Source organism: Cetorhinus maximus, chromosome 16, assembly GCF_964194155.1.
Source record: "Cetorhinus maximus chromosome 16, sCetMax3.hap1.1, whole genome shotgun sequence".
NCBI classification, from domain to species: domain Eukaryota; kingdom Metazoa; phylum Chordata; class Chondrichthyes; order Lamniformes; family Cetorhinidae; genus Cetorhinus; species Cetorhinus maximus.
In genome coordinates, this window is record NC_135894.1 from 43,186,214 (window position 1) to 43,209,117 (window position 22,904).

The window sequence follows — 22,904 nt, forward strand, 5'->3', positions numbered from 1 at the left end:
GACAATCTCTTTGCCTCCATCTATCACTGGCCCTCTATCCAGCTCTACCTGTCCCACCCCCCCTCTACCAGCTTATATTTCACCTCATTTCTCTATTTCATTAGTTCTGATGAAGAGTCATACGGACTCGAAACGTCACCTGTGTTCCTGTCCGCAGATGCTGTCAGACCTGCTGAGTTTTTCCAGCTATTTTTGTTTTTGTTTCAGATTTCCAGCATCTGCAGTATTTTGCTTTTATCCAATGTTATATCCCTGCTTTTGTATTCAATACCTCACCCAATAAAGGAAAGCATTCCATATGCTTTCTTGACCACCTTGCCCACCTATCCTGCCACCTTCAAGGACCTGTGGACATGCACTCCAAGACCTCTCACTTCCTCAACCTCTCAATAATTTCCCTCTTATTGCATATTCCCTTGCTTTGTTTGCCCTCCCCAAAAACATTACCTCACACTCAATGAAACCAAATCATTGCTATCATTTGTGTGACTCACTTCTACCATTTGTAAAAATAATTGCACAGTATTAATTTAATATCTCTGCAATGTTTATAATCCTGCACCGTTAGACTGTTCCTCATCCCTGAATGGCCATTCCTGAATGGCCATCCTTTCTAAATAGTCTTACTTTTTAATAAGCTTATAAAAGCTCTTCTATTTTCTTTGATATTATCCACTAGCAATGTTTCATATTTCCTTTCTGCTTTTTGTACAATATCACTCTTTTAATATATTTAAAATTGTTGGTCCTAACTTTTTTCATACTCATAATGTGGGCATTTCTGGCAAGGCCGGCATTTCTGGCAAGGCCAGCATTTCTTGGCCGACCCAGTTGCTCTTGAGAAATTTGAGGTGTACCTTTTGCTTCAACCACTGCAGCCCATGTGTTGAAGGTACTATTAGGTACCGAGTTCCAGGGTTATGACCAAGTGACTATGAAGGAACAGTGATATATGTCCAAGTCAGTATGCTTTGTGTCTGTGTTGGGGGAGGGTGTTCTGGGGAATTTGGATCTACATCCCTTGTCCTGCTAGGTCATGGAGAAAATTGTCAGTTTTCCAATGTAACACCCTTATTCAAAAAGGGAGGGAGATGAAACACGGGTAACTATAGGCCAGTTAGCTTAACGTCCGTCATTGGGAAAATGTTAGAGTCTATTATAAAGGATGTAATAGCAGAGCATTTAGAAATGCATAATATAATCAGGCAGAGTCAGCATGGCTTAATGAGGGGGAAATCATGCCTGACAAATTTATTAGAATTCTTTGAGGAGGTAACAAGCAGGTTAGATAAAGGGGAACCAGTAGATGTAATATATTTGGATTTCCAAAAGGCATTCAATAAGGTACCACATATAAGGCTACCCAAAAGATAAGAGCCAAGGTGTTGGGGGTAGTACATTAGCGTGGACAGAGGATTGGCTAAGTAATAGCAGACAGAGAGCTGGGATAAGGGGGGCATTTTCAGGATGGCAACCTGTAACTCGTAGAGTGCCACAGGGATCAGTGCTGGGGCCACAATTATTTACAGTATATATTAATGACTTAGGTGAGGGAAGTGAATGTACTATTGCCAAGTTTGCGGATGACACAAAAATAGGTGGGAAGGCAAGTGGTGAGGATGACACAAAGGGTCCACAAAGGGATATAAACATGTTAATTGAGTGGGCAAAAACTTGGCAGATGGAATATAATGTGGGAAAATGTGAGGTTATGGATACGGCAGGAAGAATAGAGGAGCTGAACATTATTTAAATAGAGAAAGACTGCAGAAAGCTACAGCACCGAGGGATTTGGGATCCTTGTGCATGAACCCCAAAAGCTAACATACAGGTTCAGCAGGTAATAGGGAAGGCAAATGGAATGTTGGCCTTTATTTCAAAGGGAATGGAGTATAAAATAGGGAAGCCTTGCTAAAACTATGCAAGGCACTAGTTAGATCACACCTAGGATACTGTGAACAATTTTGGTCCCCTTATCTAAGGAAAGATATACTGGCATTGGAGGCAGTACAGAGAAGGTTCACTAGGTTGATTCTGGGTATGGAGGGATTTTCTTGTGAGGAAAGGTTGAGTAGGCTGGGCCTGTACTCATTGGAGTTTAGAAGAATGAGAGGCAACCTTATTGAAACACATAAGATGCTTAGGGGGCTTGACAGGGCAGATGCTGAGAGGTTGTTTCCCCTTGTGGGAGAGTCTAGGACCAGAGGGCCTAATCTTGGAGTAAGGGGTTGCTCATTTAAGACTGAGATGAGGAGGAATTTCTTCTCTCCAAGGGTAGTGAACATGTGGAATTCTTTACTGCAGAGGGCTGTAGAAGCTGGGTCGTTAAGTATATTCAAGGCTGAGATAGACAGATTTTTAATCAGTAAGGGAATCAAGGATTATGGAGAAAAGGCAGGAAAGTGGAGTTGATGATTATCAGATCAGCCATGATCTCATTGACTGGTGGAGCAGACTCGATGGGCCGAATGGCCTACTTCTGCTCCTACATCTTATTATTTTTATCATATGTCTCCTCTTCCAATTTCCGTTTTGTTTTAATCTAGGCTAAGGCATAGAATTCTGATCTTGAAACACAAATTTTCACCACAAGGTAGTTGACAAAGTTCCTCTCAAAGGCTATTGTTTAAACTCAAACCTGTAAGAATTCAGGGTAAATCTTGGTTATGTGTAAACAATTGGCTGAAGGGATGAAAACTCTGGGTATTCATGAGAGTGTTGGGGTGGGGTGCCCTATGGATCAGATTTGGGACCACTATCACTTTTGTTTTAGATTAGTGATTTGTACTCTGAAACCCAAAGCAAATTGATAAAAATTTGCAATGTTGCTAAACTAATAGAGGCAGTACAATCAGAGGAGGCAGGTCAGAAAATCCAGAATGAGCAGGGCAAATTACGTAGGTGAGCAGAACAGTGGCAGATGCAATTTAATACAGCTAAGTGTAAAGTACCATACATAGCAAAGATAAATGGGAAATTAATGGTGCTGAAACAACTAAGAATGAATTTGGAAAAGACCTACAAGCCGTGTCGTATTAATGCAGAACACAATCAAAAATCTAATAGAATTTTGGATTACATATCTAAAACAATAGAATATAAGCCATATAAAGTCATTATTAACTTCATAGAGTTTTGGTCAGAACACATCTTGAATGCTGTGTGAGGTTCTGATCATCGCTTTGGAGGAAGCACAGAGAAGAACCATGAAAGTAATCTCTAATGTTAGAGGTCAGAGTTACACCAAAGACTGGAGGAATGTTGATTTTTCAATCCTCAAAAGGTTATCGTCTAGAGGTATGTGCAATATACTTTACAAATGTAAACAATAAGGAAAAGATAAATCACAAAATTACTTTCAATTTCAAAAGCAGGACAAGGTTCAAATAGCTAAAAAAAAATTAGGATTGATGCCAGCAAGTTCATCAAGCAAAGAGTAGTAGATGCAAAACCCCTGGAATCATGCAAGAGCCAATTGGATGCTGTAACCAAAGATGTTAAGTGACAAAAGAATTGAACTGCAGAGGTGAGGTGAAAGTGACTGCCCTTGGCATCAAGGCAACATTTGACCGAGTGTGGCACCAAAGAGCCCTAGGAAAACTGGAATCAGTGGGAATCAGGGAAAACTCTCCATTAGTTGAATCATACCTAGCACAAAGGAAGATAGTTGTGGCTGTTGGAGGTCAATTATCTCAGTTCTAGGACATCACTGCAGGAGCTCCTCAGAGTAGTGTCCTAGATCCAACCATCTTCAGCTGCTTCATCAATGACCTTTCAATCATAAGGTCAGAAGTGGGGATATTTGCTGCTGATTGCATAATGTTCAGCACATTCGCAGCTCCTCAGGTACTGAAGCAGTCCAAATGCAGCAAGACCTGGATAAAATCCATCTTGGGCTGATAAGTGGCAGGTAACATTCATGCCACACAACTGCCAGGCAATGACCAGCTCCAACAAGAGAGAATCTAACCATCGCTCCATGACATTCAATGGCATTACCATCGCTGCATCCTCCACTATCAACATCCTATGGGGTTACCATTGACCAGAAACTTAAATGGACTAGTCATATAAATACTGTGGCTACAAGAGCAGGTCAGAGGCTAGGAATCCTGCTGCGAGTAACTCGCCTCCTAATTCCCCAAAGCCTGTCCACCATCTACAAGGTACAAGCCAGGAGTGTAATGGAATACTCTCCACTTTCCTGGATGAATACAGCTGCAACAACACTCAGGAAGTTTGACATCAACCAGGACAAAGCACCCCACTTGATTGGCACCCCATCCACAAACATTCACTCCCTCCACCATCGACGCATAGTGGCAGCACTGTGCACCATCTGCAAGATGCACTGCAGGAACTCACCAAGCCTCCTTAGACAGTACCTTCTGAACCCATGATTGCTATCATGTAAAAGGACAAGGGCAGCAAACACATGGGAACACCACCAGCTGGAAGTTGCCCTCCAAGCCACACACCATCCTGACTTGGAAATATATCACTGTTCCTTCATTGCCACTGGATCAAAATCCTGGAACTCCCTCCCTAACAGCACTGTGGATGTACCTACACCACATGGACTGCAGCGGTTCAAAAGGGCACCTCACCATCACCCTCTCAAGAGCAATTAGGGCTGGGCAATAAATGCTGGCCTAGCCAGTGATGCCCACATCCCATGAATGAATAAAAAAAAACTAAGGTTGACTAAAAGGCTTTCCTCATACATAATTATTTTATAGTCTTGAGAAAACCAATTAAATCTACTGCCATAAAATAAAGCTCCAACTTGTAATTACAGAGCTTTAGAACAGTGCTTGTCTGCATTTTTCAGTTGCTGTAAACTTCTTCCAATTGGAACAATCTCCAGTTGTCTTGCCCATCCTGCTACATAAGAGCAGAAATTGTAAAATTAAATATACCTTGAAAGTTATGGAGATAATTATGTTTAAATTGTTATATTTATTTAGGCATAAAATATAATTTATAATGTTCAAAATATTTCCGCTCATTATCAGATTTTATTATATCTCAATCTGCTTCAGTGATCTTGACTGTGTCTTCTGTCTGCTGATTAATAGTGTGTGTGCATGCTAACTGGTTTTACTTTCTTCTCCAGTTGGAAAACTGCCCAAACTCAATGATCAGATCAAGCTAAGATTTAAAGACCATACCATGATTTTGGTAGAACATGACCAAGAAAGAACGGTTAGTATAGACAATTATCAAGAAATGTAATTGTTTAAGCAGTCTTCTCTTTAGATTGAGTTTGATAACTGAAAATTATTCCAGATTTCCAGGTGTATGTTCTAGTATCAACAAGTGGAAATACCATTGGGACTTTTAATATTACCCAGTATACAGTGAAGTTAGTTTGGTTAATATTTTATATTTGTGAATAAATTTTATAAAGTTTAACATGTTCTATTCTGGTGGCAGAGGAAAACTGATGCTTATTTATAACTAATATAAAAATGACAGTAGAGTATTCAATAATGTGCTTTAGTGGATATTGGTTATGGGATTTGTTACGCCTATTTGAAAACACATCACTTATTTGTGTGTCATGTTATTCTATTATAAATTCATTCAGTATCTGCACTTGTCATAGCCTGTACTAAATAAAGCTACTGCTTTGAGTGTTATCAAATGGTATCTTATATGAAAAATTATTTTCTATGGAGTTTTAATTTAAATAATTTCTTGGCAAAAGTAATTATATTTCTATAATAACTAAAATGTATGTTCACAGCTTCATTGATTTATTGTTGCATTAATGTTCTTTGCTATGGAGTGGTGGAATACTTCTGAATCAGATCATGAGATGTGGTCATTGGGAAATGTTTTAGATATTGTATTTGTAAAAGTAGTGAGAATTATGGTCCCTTGATTATCAGCAGTCAAATACCCCTATTGTAAATGTGAAGTTGAATCTGGAGATCAGGGAATAGTGAGATAATAACACATAAATGAAAATTGGTAGGGATACTTAGCAAGTATTTTGCTAAAGTATTTACAAAAGACAAGGATTGTGGGGATTGGTTTAAAGCGAGATGAGAAATATTATACTAAATAAAATGTAAATATTTAAATGTAAATATAAATAACCTAAAGAAGGATGAAGTGCCTGAACCTGATGGGACACAACATAACAACATTTAAGCTAAAGACCAAGAAGGACATAAGTAAAACAAAGAGCTAAGTAATAAATTGGAAAAAAGCTGATTTAATGGGTGAGAATGGAACTGGAGAAAATAAACCTGAAATTTTTATTGAGAAAGAAAGGACTAGAAATAAAGATACATTTGAACTAATGCTCAATAGAGTCCAGGAGAAACATATCCCATTTGAAAAAAACCCAAGAACAAACTAGTTAGTGATGTCACACCATGGATGAATAAAGAAATACGGGTGAAATTTAAACTAAAAAGAAAGGTATGTACTAAGTGTATAGACAACAAAGGAGAGGTTGACAAAAAGGAATATAAAAAATTTTCTAAACTACAAAACTGAATTATCAAGGAATATGAAAAGAAATAGTGAACCACTCTACAGACATGAATAGCAAAAGAAAAAGAATCAGGATAGGGACAGGGTCACAAGGTATACACACGATAATCTCACACACATTGACAGGAAAATGGCATAAGTATTAAATTTTGGTATTTACCAGGGAGACTAATGTGCTGGACATTAAAAAGAAGAGATAAAAAAAGATATAAAGACATTTAAGATAGAAAGGGGGTGATAATTGATAAGCTATCAGACTTAGAGAGGATAAAACCCCTGGTCCGGATGGATTGCATCCAGGCATATTAAAAGACATTAGGCAAAAATTAGCAGGGGAACTATTACATATATATTTTAAAAGTCATTAGAAGAAAGAGTAGTGCCAGATCTTTTGATCTCCCTTCTAATGTCACGTCCTTCTGATAAATACTAAGGCAAAGTAATCATAATATTTAATATGTCTGCAATATTGCTGTCAATACCTATGAAATTGTTGTGTCCACCTTAGTGGTCCTATCCCTATCCTGATTCTTCGTGTGCTAATGTGATAGCAATATTTAAAAAGGCAAATGGAACATACCCAGGAAACTATAGACCAATTAGCTTAATGTCACTTGTAGGAAAGATAATCAAACCATTACTCAAAGATGAATAGAAAAACATCCAGAAATTGAAAATATAATAAAGAATAGTAAGCAAGGCTCCAAAATGTAAAGCCATGCTTAACCTTGTTAAATTCTTTGAAGAAGTAACTGAAAGGATAGAAAAGGAAGCAGTAGACATAATATATTTGGATTTCCATAAGGCCTTTGAGAAGGGGCCATATAATAGAATTATGAGTAAGGTTCAAATATTGGATTAAGGGAACAAATAGCAGACTGGATATCAAGGTGGCTACAAAATAGAGAATAGGTGAATTAACTCAGACTGTCAAAAGGTAGGAAATGGTGTCCCACTAGGATTGGTGTTGGGACACAGTTGTTCACCTTTTACATAAATGATTTCAACTCAGGAAGCGGAAGTACAATTTCAAAATTTGTGGATGCACCAAATTGGGTTAAGTAGTTAATACCAGGTGTAGTGGCTGCTGCTGTTAATGAATCAATGAGAGACCTGGGCCACAGATGAGTGAGGATGGTATGGGGAATGTGGAAAGGGGTCGCTGGCTTGGGGGTAGGTGGAGGGGATCAGAAGAAAGGGCAGAGATGTGGCTCAGTGTAGGGAAAATGGCTTTAAACTAACATAGGGGAGGAGGAGGGTTTGGGTGAAGGGAGATTTAGAAATCCAAAGATAAAAGCTGAGGCAATAGAAAAGTATATTGAGGTGGGTAAAGACAAACTGAATGGAACAGGAAAGGACAGAGAGTTTAACTGTAATGCATCAGAGAGTAAGGTCCACGCAGGGAATAGTAGTAAAAATATAAAATTGAAGTCACTTTTGCTGAATGCATGGAGCACCTACAATAAGATAGATGAACTAGTGGCATAAATAGAGATAAATCGCCATTACAGAGACATGGTTACAAGGTGACTGAGGTTAGGAAGTAAATATTCCATTGTACAGAGCGTTTTGAAAAGATGGGCAGAATGGAAAAGGAGAAAGGGTAATCCTGATAATAAAGGTTGACTTAAGGACATTAGTGAGAAGGGACCTTTGCTCGGAAAAAAAGGAAATAGAATCAATATGGGTAGAGGTTAGGAATAACAAGGTCCGAAAGCATTGGTGAGAGTAGTTTTAGGCCCCCTAACAGTTGTTAAACCGTGAACAGAGCATTAAACAAGAAATTATTGGAGCTTGTAACAAAGACAATTTAATAATTGGGGGGACTTTAATCTTCATATAGATTGGACCAATAAAGTTGGCAAAGGTGGTCTGGAAGATGAGTTTGTAGGATGCATTTGTGACAGTTTCCTGGAGTAATATGTTGTGGAACCAACTAAGGATAAAGCTATTTTAGATCTAGTATTTTGCAATGAGGCAGGGTTAATTAATAATGTCATAGCAAAAGATCCACTGGGAAATAGTGATCATAATACAATTGAATTCCACATTAAGTTTGAAAACAACATACTCCAATCACAAACAAGAATCTTAAACTTAAACAAAGCCAATTACATCAGTATGAGGGGAGAGCTGGCTAAAGTTGATTGGGTAAGTTGACTGAAAGGTCTGGCAGTAATTAAACAGTGGTAAACATTTAAAAAAACAATTCAAACTGTCCAGCAAAAATACATTCCATTGGATAAACAAAAACTCAATGAGAAAGATTAAGAATGGCTTACTAAGGAGGTTAAGGATAGTATTAGATTAAAAGAGGAAGTTTATAATGTTGCAAAAAATAGCAAGTCTAAGGATTTGGAGTATTTTAGAATCAGCAAAGGACCACCAAAAGGTTGATTAAAAAGGGAAAAAATAGAATGAAAGCAAACAGTCAGGAATATTCCAACAGATTGTAAGAGCTTTTACAAGTATATAAGGAAGAGAGCAGCGAAATTTGATTTCTCAGAAGCAGAGACAGGAGAAATTATCATGGAAAATGAGGAAATAGTAAGAGACATTGAACAAATATTTTTTGGCTGCTTTCACAGTGGAAGACACAAGTTAGATACCAGAAATAGAGGGTAACTTAGAGGCCAATAAGAGTGAGGAAATTCGGATCATTAATATCAACAAAGAAAAAGTACTGAAGAAATTCAAGGAATTATAATCTGACAAATCCCCAGACCTAATGTCCTACACCCTAGGGTTCTGAAAGAGCTGCAGAAATAATGGATGTGCTGGCTATGATTTTCCAAAATTCCCTAGATTCTGGAACAGTTCCAGTTAGCAAGTGTAAAACTGCTATTCAAGAAAGGAGGGTGAGAGATAAAAGGGAACTTACAGTCCATTTAGCTTGACTTCAGTCATCAGGAAAGTGCTGGAATCTGATATTAAGGAAGTCTTAACAATGCACATAGAAAAACATAGGGCAGAATTTTCTGCCTGCCAGGCGGGCGGGCCCGACCCAATCTCTGGCGGGCGGGAAGCTGATCTCTGCCAGAGAAGCGGGCCCCGCCACCGTTTTACGTGGGCGGGCCAATTAAGGCCCACGTAAAACGGCCAATTAAGGCCCGCCCAGCGTGCCGTCCGCTGGGAAGCGCTATACGCTTCCTGTGCGGGCGGGGGGATTCCCCAAATGCAAGAGTGCGCTCTTTTGTGCATGCACACAAAAGAACTCACATCTCCCTGAGGCTAAGTGCTGCCTCAGGGAGATCACTGACAAGTTTTAAAAATGTTAAAAATAGAGAAAAAAAAATCCTTAACATGTCCCCCTCATGTGACAATGTCACATGAGATGGGACATGTTCATAAATTACACTAAAACTTTATTAAACCCCTACATGAAACCTCAACCCACTGGTGGATGAGGTTTCATGTTTTTTCTATTGCCCGCCGGGGCTCCTGGTCTGTCCGCCAGCCTTAAGGTTGGACGGGCAGGTCCTTTAATTGTTTCAATGATCCTGTCAATGGTCTCAGTTGGCCATTGACAGGTCGGCGGGCCCGCAACTGATTTTGCTGCTCCCCCGCCTTCCTGAAAACTTAAATGGGGTGGGGTATATTATATGCTGGCTAGCTGAATGGCTCTGTTTTCAAAGTCCGTGAGGACCTTCATTTCAGGCATTCCTCCACCAGTATGCAACCCCTCACTCTTGTGTGCCAGCTTGTCCTGCATGAATAAAGATGGAGACAGTGTAAGCAAGACACCTCCTGGGGCCAGATGATAAGTATGCCTGGCATGTGTGGGTGGTGAGTGTCCATCAATGGGATGAGGACAATGAAAGTGTGTGTGAGAGAGTGAATGGTAATGTCCCTTCAACTGGCAGTGACTGAGGGACCTATGGATGTGTGATGGGTTTGTGCGCATTTGAGCTGAGAACAATGAGAAGAGTGACTTACCCTGGAGGAATGGAGGAGATCATTCATTCACTTGCAGCACTGGGTGGCTGACCTCTTTTGAAGGGCGTTGGTGCTGACCACTGCTGCCACCGCCTCCCATGCTGGATTGGTGATGTTGCTGCCCATTTGAAATGGACCTGGACAGTCCTAGTTGTGAGGTGAATCTGTTAAGTGCTCTGCAGGCATAACGAGTTTTGATCTGCGAGTCCCCTGGTTTGTAATTATAATGTCCTTACAATTGGGCATGAGATGCCATGACGATGAGAAGAGGATTCTTTTGTTCTTGTGACTCCTGTTGGTAGCTTCCAGAATAAAGGGCTAATCCTGTGGTCATGTGACTTGGAGCAGCCATTCTTTTGGTTCAGCAGAAAGTCAATTTTAAAGATAGCAACAAAAATAAAGTTTTGATACATACAGTTTTAGATTTATTTTCATGTCATATTGACCTAACCAGAGGCTGAGTAAATTGGGTCTATATGTTCTGGAGCTTAGAAGGATGAGAGGTGATCTTACTGAAACAATCAAATTATGATGGCGCTTGATAGGGTAGATGCATTTTCCCCTGGCTAGGGAATCTAGAACAAGGGGGAAAAATTTCAGGATAAAGGGCTGAGAGGAGGAGAAATTTCTTCATTCAAAGGATTGTGAATCTTTGGAATTCTCTACCTTAGAGGGTTGTTGATGCACCATAATTGAATATATTTAAGGCTGAGATAGACAGAATTTTGGTCTCTCAGAGAGTCAAGGTATATGGGGAGTGGGTGGGAAGGAGCGTGTAGTTGAAAACCTGAGATCGGCCATGATTATGTTGAGTGGTGGAGCAGGCTCATTTGGTCACGTGATCTTCTCCTCCTATTTCTTATGTTCTCAGCGGCCTTCCTAAGGCCTGATCCCTCGATCAGGTACTGAATGCCTTTGAATGAGGGATACCCCCCACCCCCCTCCGCGGAAGCTGTCAAGCAAACACAACTGGGTTCGCTTTTTGGGCTCTGGTCTTGTCGCAGGTTGAATACTGGCAACGGCAGGATGACGCCCTTGATTGGGGATTAATTGCCCACTTAAGGGCCTCAATTAGCGCCAGGTCATGAAGGCCGTCCATGAGCCTTCCCGCCATGAGTGGAGGTGGGAAGGCGGCGGGTCCCCGCCCTACACCCTCCCGCCCTATCAAAAGCCCACTCCCCAGATTCCAAACTCACCACTGGGGTTTGGGGTGGGTGGGTGGTGGCATTAAATTCCATCCTTTGTATCTCCTCACAATTTGCTTTCCTGCTTAAGTTTGTATCATCAGCAAATTTAGCTACAATATATTCGGTCCCTTCATCCAAGTCGTTAATATAGATCGTAAATAGTTGAGGCCCCAGGACATGGTGCTAGGAGTTTGGAACTCTCTTGTGATGGCAGTAGATGCTAGATCAAATGTTAGTTTTAAATCTGAAATTGATAGATTTTTGTTAACAATAAATATTAAGGGAATTGGGACAAAGGCTGGGATGAGGAGTTAGGTCACAGACCTGCATGATTTCATAGAAAGGCAGAACAGGCTTGAGGGATGTAAGTTTTTGTGGGTGTTCAAACTCTAACTCTGAGCCTTTACTCACCTAATATTAATTTGTCCTTTTGAGACTTTGACCATTCAGGCATAATTTTGGGAAAATGTTATTAAGTAACTAAATTCACAACAAAGTTAGGCAGCGACTTTACTGGCTCAACACGGTTCTTGCTTCCTAATTCAGCCTTGGATCAGTCGACGCATGTGTTGGTTCCTCTTTGTCTTTGTTCTTTTGTTCACTGAAGCATGCAGTCCTTCTTTGCAACTTTTTCAGTTCTTCTTCCCACTCTGCGTGCTTTGCTGGAAGCTGGTGCTTATTGACCCTTTCTGACACACAGCCCAATCTCATGATCGGTGGTGTTCCTGGACTCTGATTTGGGATGTGTATGATCAATCTCTGGTTTCTTAAGGGTGTCAGTCATCTACAGATGTCACATCTTGTTACCTCCTGATTGGTTCCCTAAGGTGTCAGTTACCTGTGGAACAATCCCTCTTATTATAGTGCTTTTCCGTCCTTTCATTAAATTTTATGACCTTCTACTAAGATAATGGTGTGCCTTAGATAGTTTTTGTGTCCACATATTGGAGATAAGAGAGCATGTGGTGTCAATGTATTGATGATTAACTTCTGGGCTCATTGTCCCAAATGCCTAATATGGGTATCAATATTGCATATAGAAAACTCATTAAGGCAGCTGCTTAGCAGTGTTTGGGCTGAAAAAGTTACTCGCTGATGTAGATTTTTATAATGACTGTTCGTGCTTGGCACAAGTTATTTAGAAACAGCAGAAAAGTACAAAATGGCACCTATCCTTAAAATGAGTTCAGAAATTACGAAGTTGCTTCATAAATAAAACCTACACAAAGCATGTATAAAATCAGTGCGTAAAGACAATTGGTGTGCGAAGATGAGGTAGCATGATACCCTTAGAAAATACAGCAGGATCCATTTAGTAGATAAAAACAAAAAGCTAAAAGCTAAAGTTCTGCCGAAGGGTCATGAAGACTTGAAACGTTAACTGATTTCTTCTCCACCGATGCTGCCAGACCTGCTGAGTTTTTCCAGGTAATTCTGTTTTTGTTTTCCATTTAGTAGATGCACGTTCATAAGTACCAAGAGACAAAAACACTTACAAAAGTAAGGTTAGATTAACCTAAATGAAAGATATTTAGGACAGAAAGCAGGAGAAACAGGAGTGGTGGAATATACTACCAGAGTTAGTAACTGATGCAGAGACCATGTCAACATTTAATAAGTAGTTTAAATAATAGAAAGAAAAGGGAGTGAAGGGAAAGGAGATCAGGGTAGGCACATGGAATTAGGATCGCTGCTAATGTGGAGGATGGAAATCAATGCGGATTGATTGAGTCGAATTGTAATTGTATGTAATTTTAGGGTTACTAATGTTTTCTCAGGATGAATCTCGAGAAATGATGGTGTATGTATATCATTCTCTGAAAAATAGCAGAGAAAACCACATGATGGGGGCTGAGGACAATGAAGAAGAAGAAAGTTTTCAGGTGAGAATACTGTTGTTTTCTTGAAATTTCTATTTCCTTGAACTCTCACATATTTCAACTTGGGAAGGAAGAAAGACCAGCATGATTTAAAGATATTCAATCTAGTAGCAGAAATATGGGAACATAAAAACAGGAGCAGGCCATTTAGCCCTCAAGCTTGTTCAAGATTGAGCTGTGGCCTAACTCTAAATATCTGCCTTTGCCCTATATCCCTTAATACCGTTGGTTAACAGAAACCTATCAGCTTCAGGTTTGAAGTTAACAATTAACCCAGTACCAACTGAGAGCGTTCCAAACTTCAATCATCCCTTGTAAAATTGTTTCCTAACTTCACTCTTGAAGTTCCTGATTAACAGCTCTAATTTTTAGGTTGTGTCCTTTAGTGGAAATAGCATAGGTAGTTTTTTCTCTATCAGTTTTCCATGACATCTTGAAAACGTCAAACAGATCTAAACGTCAGGGAATACAACCTTAGTTCATGTAGCCTGTTCATAATTTAACCCTCGGAGTCTGGGTATCATTCTAATAAATCTACGCTGTGTTCCCTTGAAGCCAATATTATATCCTTCCTAAGGTGTAGGGCTGGATTTTTAAAACAAGTAGGGATCCAGATTGGAGACGGGTGGGCATGCAATTTGACACCGCTGACCTCTGTGTTGGTTCCCCACAATGATCCTGACTCCAAGCCATTTTGAAAGAGGCCGGGGTCGGGGTTGAATCGCGATTTCCAGTTGGCGATATGGGCAGCCCACATTGTTCCAGGCCATCATAGTGGGCTCAGGATGGGGGCTCGATGGATCAAGCGAGGGCCTCACCCTGGACCAATAATGGTTGCTGGGCTGAAGCTGCTGGCCGTCCTTTGGAGGGTTTGCCCTCCAGGATCATGGCCAGGCAGCTGTGGCACGTTTGAAAAATTAAAATTAACCTATCTGCCCTGGTCCGTCACTGTCTGCATCCTCCATCAGCAGCTCCCATCTCGGCAGGTAGGGCTGTCGATTTCTCCATGCTGGAGGGCCTCCCGTTGGCCTTCCAGTACTGGAGCTTACCCATGATTCCTGATTGTACGGCGAGCTTGCTCCCTGGCTCCCTGGCTTTTAGTTAGTTGGGGCATTGAAAATTGCAGTGGGCATGTCTAAAGCATGCCGTGTGGGGCCAGCACCCGGCACTCGCCTATATGTCTGGTCCCTAACTCCTGATTAAAATTTCAGCTCATCATGTCTAGAACTGAACACATTACACCAAGTGTTCTCTAACCAAGGCTTCATATAATTGTAGCATGACTTCTATCCCATTGTAATCTAATCCTCTAAATATAAAGGCCAGCATTCCATTACCATTTTTGATTATTTTCTGTACCTGTTCATGACATTTTAATAATCTGTTTACTTGGACTGCCAAGTTTCTTCTGACCTCCACTGTTTCTAGCTTTTCACTGTTTAGAAAATTCTCTGTTCCATCCTTTTTAGGTTCAATGTGGATGACCTCACACTTGCCTAAATTGAAATCCATTTGCCACAGTTTTGCCCATCCACTTAGTCTCTTTGTAACTCTATACTTCGATCAACACTGCTTTCAGTATCACCTATCTTTATGTCATGAACAGACTTGAATATCTATTCCATCATCTAATTCACTAATCAATGCAGTGAATAGTTGCAACTACAGCATAGGCCCCTGCGTGGAGCCAATAGCCACATCCTACCAATTAAGCGTACCTGTCCATTATCCTTACTGTCTCCAGCTGTTCAGCCAATCCCCTAACCTGGTCACCAATTTGCCTTCAGTTGCATGAGCTTCCACTTTAACTATCAGTCCCTTCAGTGGGACTTTATTGACTGCTTTCTGGAAGACCATATAAACAACCTGTCCACCACTTGAGTTACCTTTTCAAAAGTTCAGTTGAATTTATCAGGTATGACCTGTGCTATACAAATACATGTTGGCTTTCCCTGATCAGCTGAAAATTTTCAAGATGTTCAGTCACTCCATGCTTAAGTATAGACCAGTAATTTCCCAACAACAGATGGTTGGCTAACTGACCTAAAAATATCCTCAATTCCCCCTCTCAACTTTCTTATATAGCTGACCAACACGTGCAGTTTTCCAATCTAAAGGAACGTTCTTGAATCAAGAGAATTCCTTATTTTTATTTTTAATATCGTCATTGTTCGTTTTTAAGGAATCCATATCACTCCTAATTGTAATTGTTTTGTGCTGATTTTGATATCCCTATAAGTATTTTTCATACCCCCTTTTGGTAGCACTTACTATCTGTTTTGTCACCCATTGCCGTTCTTTATCATTCCCATTCAACTGGATCTGTGCTACTTTTAATTTTATGTTATTCCTTTCCTCTTTACTCATTCATATTTGCTTCTTTTGGCAAGTAGACCTCTTCCCCCTTAGGGGCATAAACTAGTTCTGTATTGCATTCAATTCTTCTTTGAACACCCCCAACTGATCTCCTGTTGTTTTACTCTAACAAATTTGCCCTGTTTACTCGTTACGGTAGCATAATGGTTATGTTACTGGATTGATATGAGTTCAAATCCCACCTTGACATCTGACGTATTTAAATTCAGTTAATTTAATAAAATTGAAATAAAAAGCGAGTAACAGTAACGGTGACTGTGAAATTACCCATTTGTCGTAACAATCCATCTGTTTCGCTAATGTCCTTTAGGGAAGGAAATCTGCGCACCTTGTCTGATCTGGCCTATCTGTGACTCCAGACCTGCAACATTGTGGTTGACTCTTAATTGCTCTCTGAAATGGCCCAGCAAGTTACTCAGTTGTCTCTGACATGAGCATTGAATGCTGACCTTGCCAGTGATGCCCATGTCCCGTAAATAAAGAAAAAAACTAGATAGAGTCTACCTCATTCCCCTTGTTGGTTCTAGAACACGCTGTTACAGAAAACTAACCTGAATATGCTCAAGAAAGTTGCTACATTTCTGACGTGAATTCATCTACTTATCTCAATCTATATGGAAATTAAAATCCCACATTATGTGCCTAAACCACATATTGTCTAATCTCTGCATTTATACATTGTGCCACTTCACAGCTGCTACAAGAGGGCCTGTACATAAATTCTGCTACAGTTTTATATAATTTTCTGTTTCTAAATTCTCCCCTTAAAGTATCCACTGCCTATCTATTTATATCATCTCATATAGAACTTTTTTTAATGCTGCTAGATTCCCTATCCTCCTGGTAGATTTTCTAACCTGGTATATACATTTCCCATTCATGACCATCTTGTGCCATGTTTCAGTAATGGCTACCATGTTGTACCCTCTAAGATAAATTTGCGCCTGCAATCCATTCAGTTTGTTCCTTATACTTGGTGTTTTTATGAAGAATATATATTTGAGCCACACACTCTAAGCTGTCTTTCTGCTCTAATGTTGTTTTTCTCACACGTTTATAGGAGAATGCTTAAGCTACTACAATACTTTAACGATTCAAAATTTTGAAAGGAGTTATGATGAGAGTTTTCTTTAAAGTAAAAGAGTGCCGTTTATGGTTTAATGGTTGTGTCCAGCCAAGTATGATACAAAGTCAGACAACCCATAATGAACATAGGAACAAAGTAGGCCATTCAGTTTCTTGAGCCTGTTCAACTATTCTGTTAGATCATGGCTGATTTATACCTCAACTCTTTTTACCCGCCATTGCTCCATATTGCTTTATACCCTTACTTAACAAAAATCTATCAATCTCAGTCTTGAAAATTTCAATTGCCCCAGCATTTGCAGCCTTTTGGAAAGTGTTTTGCAGAGTTTCACTACCCTTTGTGTGAGCAAGTGCTTCTAGATGTCACTCTTGAATGATCTAACTCTGCTTTTAAGATTGTGCCCTCTTGTTCTGGATTCCCCTACCAGAGCAAATAGCTTCTCAGCTTGTACCCTATCAAATCCCTTTATCAACATCTTGATTAAATCACTCCTAAATCACTTAAACTCAGGTGAATATAAACCAAGTTTATGCATCCTGCCTTCGTAATTTAACTCTTTCAACCCTGGTACCGTTTTGGTAGTTCTGCACTGTACTACCCCAAACCCAATATATCCTTTCTGTAATCTAGAGGAGAATTTTCTCCCCATCGGGGGGGCTGAGCAGGAGTGGCCTGTCGCGGCCTGCGATTGGCTCCACACTGCCATTTTACATGGGTGGGCCAATTAAGGCATGCGCGCAAAAGAGCGCAGAAATCTTTCTGAGGCACAGAGCTGCCTCAAGGAGATTAGTTTGGTCAAAAATTTTAATAAAGAAAAAAAAATTTAAAGACTGTGTCACATGAGCTGGGACATATCAATGAACTTTAATAAATTTTACTCAATTTATAAACACTTCATGAAACCTCTTCCCATCCGTGGATGAGGTTTCAGGATAAATGCAAAGGCTGCCTGGGCTCTTCGTCTGCCTGCCAACCTTAAGGTTGAACGAGCAGCTCTGTTAAGTGTTTTAATTAGTTTTTAAATGGCCTTAATAGGCCTTTGACAGTTTGGCGGGCGCACACCCAACTCTGGTGCACGTTCACTGAATTGAAAATTGGAATGATGCGTGGTGACGTCGGGGTGCATGCCTGATGTCACCGCGCGTCATTTTACGCGTCGTTAAGTGGGGCCTGCCCCTGCATGCTGACCCGAAGATTCTGGCCCTAGTGTCTAAAACTGAGTGCAGAATTCCAGATGGGGTCTGAGCAAAGCTCTGCACAACTTAGATATAACTTTCTTCTCTTGACATTCCAGCCCCTTTAAGGCGAAGGCCAACCTTCCATCTACCTTTCTTAATACCTGTGCCCTCTATTATAGTTTAGTGATTTGTGTACCTCTTTGCTAATTTCAGCCATGTAATGCTACAGTTAGCCTTGTTGCTGGTGCTAAGCAAAGCAGAAATCTGGCAGTGCTGCAGTTCCTGATTGCCATCCAGTGACCTCGAATGGAAAGTGGTTGCAGAAGGTGTTGCCTATACACTATACAAGACTTGGGCATTTGCAGCCTATGGTGAAATAGCCTGCCGAAATTTGATATAATGCTCTAGTATAATGCTTATATAATGCTCTAGTATAATCCACCACCTTAAAAAGAGGAGACAAAAGGAAAGGCCAGTACAAAAGAGGATATTATCGTTTTCCGTTGTCTCATCGTCCTTTTGGCACTGCTGCAAACCATAATCACTATTAATTGAAATAGGTCATATTGGTGACAATATCAAAACTGCTGTTTTACATTATATTTTAACAGTAGTCTAGTTACTTGTTGCAATGCTAACACGTGGATGCCCATGTCCCGTGAATGAATAAATTAAATTGCCTCTGCCTATTTCCATAATGCTGAACTGAAAGCCACCTGTTCCACATGAACCCATTTTCCCAATCCTTCTAGATCTGCCAACAGATTTTTTATTTCACCTAAGATCCTGACTCCTTCACGTAGCTTGTTATTACCAGCAAACTTGTGGACGGTTCCACAACAAACGCTATCCAATTTAAACAAAAGCAAAATACTGAGGATGCTGGAATTCTGAAATAGAAAATGCTGAAATACTCAGCAGACCAGGAGAGAGGAACAGAGTTCACATTCCAGGCCGATGGCCATATGTCATTGTATTTTTAACATAAGCAAAATGATAATTGATGGCACCCCTGCTTGGTGTATACATATCTGGCATTGCCTTGCTTAATTGCATAATGGCACATCAGTCTACATTGAAAGACATCTTGATTATCCAACTTAAGATGTGCTGGAGAATCTAGATCCTGTTGCTGCAGAATTTTGTTAAAATTGCTACTGATATTTTCCTTGAGGCACTACAGATCTCTAGGTCTTTGGGGAGTCAGGAAATGAGTCATTGGCCAAAAGAATACTCAGCCTTTGACCTGCTCTTGGAGTCACTGTTTTTATGAGCTTGGTCCAATTAAGTTCCTGGTCAATGGTAACTCACAGGATGTCAGTGGAAGAGGACTCAATGATGGTAATGCCAATGAATATTAAGGGGATGTGGTTAGCCTCTCTCTTGTTGGATGTGGCCGTTACCTGTCACCTGTGTGGCTTGAACTTAACTTGCCATTGATAAGCCCAAACGTGAATGTCATCCAAGCCTTGCTGCATGCTTCATATTTTGAGGAGTTGCGAATGGAATTGAACCCTCTGCAAGAAGGCCATTGATGAAACAGCTGAATATGTTTAGGCCTAGGACACTACCCTGTGGCGATGTTCTGGGACTGAACTGATAGACTTTCAACAACCACAACCATCCTCCTTTGTGCTTCAACCAGTGGAGAGTTTTCCCCCTAATTCTCATTGGCTTCAATTTATTAGGGCTGCTTGATGTCACACTTGATCAAATACAGCCTTTAGGTCAAGGCAGATACTTTCACCTCACCACTGGAATTCAGGTCATTTATCTATGTTTGAACCAAGGCTGTATTGAGGTCAGGAACCGAACATCATGTGCAAGTTATTGCTGTGTAACACTGCACTGTTGAAAACCCCTTCTGTCACTTTGCTGATGATTAAGAGTAGGCTCATGGAGTTGTAATTGGCTGAACTGGATTTGTCCTGCTTTTTGTGGGCAGGACAGAACCAAACATTTTTCTTTTGTGAATAGATGCTAATGTGGTAGCTGCACTACAACAGCTTGGCTAGAGGTGTGGCTAGTTTTAGAGGACAAGTCTTCAGTGCTGCAGCTGGGATGTTGCCAAGGCCCTTAGCCTTTGCTGTATCAACTATGCTCAGCCAGTTCTTGATATATCTCTCTCTCTCTTAGGCACCTAAAAGGCATTGGCGACCATGGACATCTGTGTTAGTCCATGGTTATGCTTGGCAAGGTACTGCAGTGGTTTGCCGTTGCCTTCTGCAGATGGCTGACCAAGAGACTCCCATTCTTATTGCCTGCCATAGGCATATCATAAAGATTTGCAGGTTGACAATCAACCTGTTTGGACACATTATGAACGCATCTTCCTTGGCCATCAAGCCCTGGAGTGGGACTTGAACCCAAAGTTTCTGGCTAAGAGGTTTGGATGCTACCCACTGCATCACAAGACCTTCTACTTGATATCAAATTAGCAGAAGACTGGCTTATGCGGTAGTGGGGACTGTAAGAGGGGGCCAAGGTGAATCATCCACTCAGCACTTCTGGCTGAAGATGTTTGCAAACACTTATGCCTTGCATTTTGCCCTGGTGTGCTGGACGCTGCCATCATTCAGGATAGTTGGTGAATGAAATGGTTTCCAACACTGTCAATATAATTATACTCAAAATTATTCACTTAGTAAGGTTTTGCATTAATCCTCTGAAGGTTGCATTCAGCTGATCTACATGGGTGAAAGTGAATGGTTTGAAAAGCTGCTAGAAGTGTGGGAATTCTCAAGAAACCATGGCAGTTTTGGTGTTCTACAAATAGCAGTTTTGATGTTCAACAAAGCCTACATTAATCTAGTGATGGAATATTTGAACCCCTGCTTGTCATAAATATGTGGATTATGTTTGTTCATTATTAGGCACAATTCAAATGATGGTTGCTAATTAAGAAATATTTGATGTTAGATGAGAATGGTTTGTATATTTGAATTTCTGATGTCTGCCCCAATACAAATAATAGGAGTTTACTGGAAGTTGCATGAGGGCCATTGAATATTTGTATCTTTCCATTGATGTGACACTGTATTTATAAATTCTAATAAGTTTCTGAGAAATGGACTTAAAAGAGAATTGTGCATCACCCACATCCTGAGAAATTAAGAAAGAAGCAAAGATATTGATGGATTTTGTTGCATTTCATAATTTGCATTTTTGAAGAATATTTTATATATAGTTATTACACTTCTTTATTTTTATATATTTTATATATAGTTATAGTTATTAACGATTTATAATTTGAGTAAAGAAGCTGCTTCATTTAGTAGAAATTATTATTCCAAAATTATTTTTTTTCCTCCGCCTCCATACAGGCCCATGGCTTGAGATTTTCTTGGTCTCATTTGGAAGCACTGAAACAACTTTGGACAGGTGACACTGTTTCTGTGAGTGATCTCAAACTGGATTCGGACAAAGCTAAAGAAAATCTTGCATTGTGTCTGTGGACAGAAAATTTAATTGAAGTGGCCTAAGTAAAATGAACTATCGTTTGACTTGGCTCGTTGTTGTTTGAGTGCCTTTTACTGTTCTATATTCTAATAAAAACATGGAACTGGTTTATGGAGTATTCATATTATTACAAAGATGTACAGTATTTGCAAAAACAATTCCAAAAGTTTTCTGACATGTACAGGAAATAACATTTATTATCAGATTTACATATTTATGTGTTTCAGCTGATGCACATTTCACTGTTTTTCAGTGCCATTCTTATGCAGTCCATGATGTAATACTAAGCAAATATGATTCTCTAGTGATACCCTTTCCACCATCCACAGAGAATATGTCCTTTCACTGTAAAAAAAAAAAATCCCTCCACATGTATGTTTTCTTTTTTTTAAAAATGAAAATACACATATGTGTATATATACATATGTTTGCCAACAATTTCTATTGGGTCCTGTTTAGGTCAAAAATCTTTTAGCTATCTGTTATATATGACATTTAATTAATTAGCAGAACTAACCAAAAGGTAATTGGATAGAATTTTTAATAATGAAATTAAAAAGACAAAGTTGTAGCACCAACAAATTTTTCTATATCCCTGCAAAAAAAGCTTCAATAACAGATGAACTATATCCTTAATTAGAGCTTATTGGATGGATCCCATTGAGTTCATAATCTTGCATTGATACTGCCAAAAAATTGTGCACACTATTAACCTGTACTTATCTTTGGTTTTTATCTAGATGCTTAATACTGCAACAATATTTGTTTGAAACCCAGCAATGTTTCATACCTTTGGCGTGCTTGGAATACGTGAATATCTTAAAGATGATTTAATCTTTAGAGAACCTGTTTCTTGGGGTGGACACGCCTAGCTTTGTTAGAGAAGAATCCTGAAGCACTAGAGCAAATGATATTTGAAACAAAATTGAAACTTGCCTTTACGCAAAGCTTACTTACATAAGATATCTACTCTTATTGTTTTAATTCACGAGTGCTTTTCAGGGTGGATGACCACTTTTCTAGGCTTTAATGACATTTTTTCTCTCCCACTTTTAGTCTGTTGATTTTTAAACTGCACTCCGTGGATCATATGGTTTCTGTAAAAAAAAACATTCAGGGTGAGGTAAGGGGGCGGAGTAGAGGTCTTGAGATCATCATATTTCTTCCATCTGTAGCCAGGCATACCACATGCCATAGGCACTGTATATTAAGAATTCGGTACTCTTTATTTTTTTCTGCATTTTTTTGATGTATTATTTCTGTTTCTGTCTTTTAATAAAATCATTTACTACAA

The 22,904-nt window shown here is 39.7% G+C and overlaps 1 protein-coding gene across 5 annotated transcripts in view; it reads left to right on the plus strand.

The window, feature by feature from the left end:
• Positions 1-22,904, plus strand: part of riox2 (ribosomal oxygenase 2) — a 47,303-nt gene extending 24,399 nt beyond the window's left edge. For all 5 annotated transcript variants that reach the window (XM_078559778.1, XM_078559782.1, XM_078559779.1 and 2 more), the window contains 3 exons: positions 5,117-5,205; positions 13,409-13,513; positions 21,475-22,904. In XM_078559778.1, the coding sequence (XP_078415904.1) occupies positions 5,117-5,205; positions 13,409-13,513; positions 21,475-21,633 (353 nt within the window). In that variant the 3' untranslated portion in view covers positions 21,634-22,904. The remainder of the gene's footprint in view (positions 1-5,116; positions 5,206-13,408; positions 13,514-21,474) is intronic.